The sequence below is a fragment of the Sinocyclocheilus anshuiensis genome, unplaced genomic scaffold (assembly GCF_001515605.1).
Source record: "Sinocyclocheilus anshuiensis isolate Anshui unplaced genomic scaffold, SAMN03320099.WGS_v1.1 scaffold1098, whole genome shotgun sequence".
NCBI lineage: Eukaryota > Metazoa > Chordata > Actinopteri > Cypriniformes > Cyprinidae > Sinocyclocheilus > Sinocyclocheilus anshuiensis.
The window spans coordinates 414,007-419,256 of NW_015538053.1; the positions used below are offsets into that span (position 1 = coordinate 414,007).

At 33.2% G+C, this 5,250-nt stretch overlaps 1 protein-coding gene across 1 annotated transcript in view; it reads left to right on the top strand.

Moving 5' to 3' along the window:
- The window catches only part of LOC107681984 (ketohexokinase-like), a 5,643-nt gene extending 2,636 nt beyond the window's left edge, over nt 1-3,007 (top strand). Inside the window, exons 4-8 of the mRNA XM_016478384.1 lie at nt 936-1,008; nt 1,151-1,297; nt 2,210-2,298; nt 2,448-2,605; nt 2,701-3,007. Of these exons, the coding sequence (XP_016333870.1) occupies nt 936-1,008; nt 1,151-1,297; nt 2,210-2,298; nt 2,448-2,605; nt 2,701-2,789 (556 nt within the window). The 3' untranslated portion in view covers nt 2,790-3,007. The remainder of the gene's footprint in view (nt 1-935; nt 1,009-1,150; nt 1,298-2,209; nt 2,299-2,447; nt 2,606-2,700) is intronic.
- The last annotated feature ends 2,243 nt before the right edge of the window (nt 3,008-5,250 follow it).

The following is a 5,250-nucleotide window of genomic DNA, read 5'->3' on the forward strand; positions in this document are numbered from 1 at the left end:
CGGTCTCTAATTAGAAGTACAAAACGAGGATTTGTAAAGAAGAATGTCAGCGTTGTTGGTTAGACAACGCTGACCCCATACGTCATGCTCCCGGAACTGCTTCCGTTTTACAACAGTGAGCGCAAGCTAGATTCAAGTGATTATTACGTTTTGAATATGGATATTTTTCTTACAAAAACGCATCGATTCGCTACAGGAGGCCTTTGTTCACCCCCTGGAGCCGTGTGAGACACTTTTTTTTATGGAAGGGTGCTTTTTATTTCACGTCTTTTGGACAGAAGCAATGCAACACCCGCTGAGTGCAACGATAGAGCTTGAAAGATCAAAGACAATTTTTAATATAACTCCGACTGGATTCGTCTGAAAGAAGAAAGTCATATACACCTAGGATGCATCGGGGGTGAGTAAAACGCAGCCTAATTTTCATTTTTGGGTGAACTAACCCTTTAAGACTGGCTGAATGTACATTATCCTTTAATTTCATTTGCTTTGTTTGTAGAAAACTAATATATGAAACACTTATTTTCATCTCAGCCTTGAATAATATTTCTAGTCTCTAAAACCTGTTTTGAGAACTTCCAAAACCTTTTCCCTCTTTGCTGAGAAACAGTCTTTGGTTTATAATCACAATTATCTTGTAATCACAGCCCAAAGCTGACTATTTGCCTGTACTGATGACTGTTATCAAACGCTTTACTCTATACAAACTGACAGGCATCCGGTCTAAGGCAATAAGCTAGGGTTTTTCCGCTATACAGACCTTTCACTGATTCAGTTTGTTACTGTAAACAGTTTTGTATTATATGATTACAGCAGATCATGTCAAAATAATGGATAGTGACCTATCATGTACACAAAATACAATCATGATTTACTGATTGTTGTAGTCTAAAATACAAGAGAACTTTCATCAGCTATTCTCTCGGTTTAATCAGAAACTTGCCAGATGTTTCTGTAGAAGATTTTTCAAAGGTGGACCTGAGCCAGTACAAGTGGATCCACTGGGAGGTGAGAGTATCCACCAAATATGTGAATATAAAGTTCACACTAGTAACACTGAAACACTATTTAGTTCCATCTGATCTGTGTTTAATAGCTTTATTCCACAAGTAGAGAACTAGAGCTGATTGTTTTATGAATGCATTGTCAGGGCCGTAATGCTGACGAACAAGTGAAGATGATTGAGAGGGCGAGAGAGTACAACAGCAAACAGGAAGAGAAGAACAGAATCACCATCTCTGTGGAAATCGAGAAAACCAGGGAACCCCTCTACCAGCTTTTTCCTCTTGGTGATTTGGTATGATTTTACTATATTTCAAACAAACTTTACATGAAAAAAACACATTATGTTAAACCACGTAGTCAAATGTTCTTTGTAAATTGATTTTGGACTGGCAGATCACACAAAATATTTACATTTTGAACTGCGAAATTAATTTAAAATATTTTATTTAAATGTATATATTATAATTTATACATATACTACTGTTCAAAAGTTTGGGGTCAGTGTGATTGTCTTATTATTATGATTATTTAAGGAAGCATTACATTTATCAAAAGTGGTAGTAAAGACATTTAGAATTTTACAAACGATTTCAATTTCAAATAATGCTATGCAATTGCAAACGTAAATAAATTTGAACTTTGCATTTATCAAAGAATCACAGTTTCCACAAAAATATTAACCAACCATTTTGTAGCTTGAAAATTCAGCTTTGTGATCACAGGAAAAAATGACATTAAAAAATACTACTAGTAGTTATTTAAAATTGTAATAATATTTCTCAATATTACTGTTTTTATTGTATTTTTGATAAAACAACAACAAAAATATTAAATATATTTAAATGATAAAAATATATTTAAAAATGTCAAAATATATGACGTAAGTAGGTCCATACACAATCTGCATTCTACAATTATTTCTCTTGTACAGCGACATTTGTTGGCTTTGATTTTGAAAAATCTTCAAATAAACAAAGCTGAGAATCCTGAACTGTTGGGAGCCGAAGTCAAAATATGTAATAAATATATATATTCAACAAAATATTTAATAAATGACCACGCAAGAAGCATAAGATTTAAAGAAGCAGTGCATTTAATTTTTGTGGAAATCTGAGTGTGCCTTTATGAATGCAGGGCAGCTGATAAGCTTTGAGGCATGCTTGTACACTACACAGCCTGTTTATCTGTCACTGCTTTCAATCAGGTCTTTGTTAGTAAGGATGTGGCCCAGCACTTTGGGTTTACCTCAGCTGCTGCTGCATTGAAGGGTTTCTATGGTCGTCTGAGAAAGGGGTGAGTCAGTGGTTTAAAATGACCGCTAGATGTCACTGGTGTTCCAAAAACTCTCTTGACTGTGTCTATTCTTAATCGCTGTTTAAGAGTATGTTCTTTTGAAATATTAGCTGTTCCATGTGTTTAGATGAGTTTGGTTGTGTGTCTAGAGCTACCCTCATTTGTGCCTGGGCGGAAAAGGGAGCGGATGCCATGGGTCCCGATGGTGTAATCATCCATTCAGATGCATTCCCGCCTGAGAAGCTTGTAGACACACTAGGAGCAGGAGATACCTTCAATGCTTCTGTAATCTATTCCCTTTCAAACGGTAAGGATGAAGGTCTGATTCTGAAACACAAAGAAGTAAGGTGTTATTGTAAGTTGTGTATATAAATCAAGCTGGTTACTTTCTCTTTTCTGCAGGGAGCAGCCTACAGGATGCGCTCACATTTGGCTGCCAGATTGCAGGCAAAAAATGCGGTGTCCATGGATATGATGGAATTTTACACTGAACATGGTGGAAAGGTGCACAGCAGGAATGTAGTACAGACATGAAGCATGCTGATAAACTTAACTAGTGCTGTAAGCTACTAGTCATTGTCAAGGCATGATGAGGTACTGAATAATGTTTCTTCACATAGAAAAGACTCATGTACATGCAAAGGACGAGTCTAAATAATGATGGTATATTCTACTGATGTTCTTCTGTATTAGAATGAATAAATTAATTGAAGAAGACTTGTTTTACAACTTTCACTTACGCATTCAAAAAAAAAACAAAAAGAAAAACTATATATGAAGAGTTCATTTGCAAAAACAGAACTCCGTTTTTAACAATTCTCAAAAATCATGTTTTTTCATTGTGCATTCCAATTAATCTCAATCAAACTACAGTTAAGTTATTTTGATTAGGTTAAAAATAACTAAAAATTACAGCTAACACAAAAACATGATTACATAATAAAAAACATGATTTTTGAAAATGTATCTCTATTTTTGAAGAGTTATCTGTTTTTGCAAATAAACTTCATATTTTATATATATATATATATATAATGTGGTATCAGAAATAAAATGAAAATTTTACTTTAGAATCACCAAAGCTTTTTTTTTTTGCACTACCGGTCAGAATAATTAAAATTTTTAGCATTTTTGCAAGAAGTTTTTTATGCCGCATTTATTTGATCAAAAATACAGTAAAAACATTAATACTGTGAAATATTTTTTACAATTTGAAATAGCTGTTTTCTATTTTAATATACTTTAAATTGTAATTTATTCCTGTAATGCAAAGTTGAATTTTCAGCATCATTACTCCAGTCTTCAGTGTCACATGATTATAATATACTGATTTGCTGGTCTAGAAACATTTATTTTTTTTTATCAATGTTGAAAACAGTGATACACTTTCTTTTCAAAAGTTTGAGGTAAGAAATTAATACTGTTATTCATAAAGGATGCTTTAAGTTGATTGATGACAGTGGCAGTGAAAACATTTATAATGCTACAAAAGATTTCGATTTCAAATAAATGCCATTCTTTTTAAATTGTATTCACTTTCTGTTCACCAAAGTATTGTTTCCACAAAAATATGTTTTCAACATTGATATTAAAAAGAACCTTTATTAATAATTGAGCACCAAATCAATATCGAAGTCAAATAATATTTCTTATCTTAAAAAAATACATTTTTTACTGTACTTTTGATCAAATAAATGCAGCTTTGGTGAGCATAAGACACTTTTTTTTATAAACATTATTCTAAACTTTTAACCTAAACTTGTATTGAAGAAAAAATTGTTAGCACACTATCCAACAGTGCTTTGATAATACTCATGAGTTATGAGGAGGAGTCCAAGGATATTGTTCCCTGATTGATACTGAAGAGCTGGCAAGCATCTCTGCAGCAGTAGGGAGCACAGGCCTGTGTGTTTGCTCTCTGCAGAGAAAAAACAGGGGAAGACAGCTGAATATAAGTGAACAAAAATGAAAGACAAACAAGATATGTTACATTTTCCGACCCAATCCCATTTAGAGACAGCTGGCCAGCACTACATGGATTCTTTTACCACACCCATTGTGCAATAATGACACCCTGTCTGTCTAACAATATCTGTTTGACATTTACTTTGGGGAAAATTACACAAATGGAATTTCTTTAAGCCTATGTATAAAACTTTTTTTTTTTTTTTTTGCATATACTGTAAAATGCACTCTTTTCTCAAATTTGTGGAAATACTTGGTGTATCACATGCCTGGAAATCTGTAGCAATCACTGACATAGTCAAATGCAAATAATTTTGGGAATTGTAGGTAGAGTAGTTCTTACTTTTCCAACTTTAAACATGCTTAGCATAAAAATAGACCACATGAGCAAAGATTCATCAGTGCACATTATTCCAAAGAAAAAAATGACTTTTTCATCAAAATGTAATAACTTACTGTACCTCAGAACCAACTTTCCTTTTCAGCCACAAACATGAATATGAGCTGAGAAGACAAGGAAAGCCAATAGCCAAATAATAGCCAATAGCTATATAGTTGTTGAAAGTTATGCATCTTTTCTAAAATCTTGACTTAGTTTTTGCAGTAATATACAATGGCTTTACCAAAAAACGGATGAAGTTAGGCATCAGTCTCCAAGCCTCCTCTAATGTGCATTCCAATGTTGTTTCTTCTTCAATACATTGAAAATTCACATTCGCTCTTTCTCCATTTCGCACTTTGGACGATCCAATCCATTCCTGGTGGATAAAATAATTTTTCATCCTACATTTACTTTGAATATTCTGTTTATTTTGGAAATATGTTTCATTACAAAAATAGAATGGGTTATGAATGCTGTTTCATGTTGACTTCTTCAAAGAAAGGAAAAAACAGATTGACCTTCCCTACAGACTGGATTTAGGGTTGTTAAAGTAGAAAAAGCAATACAGAAATACAGTATGAAGAAATGGAGAAAAAAAAAAAAAA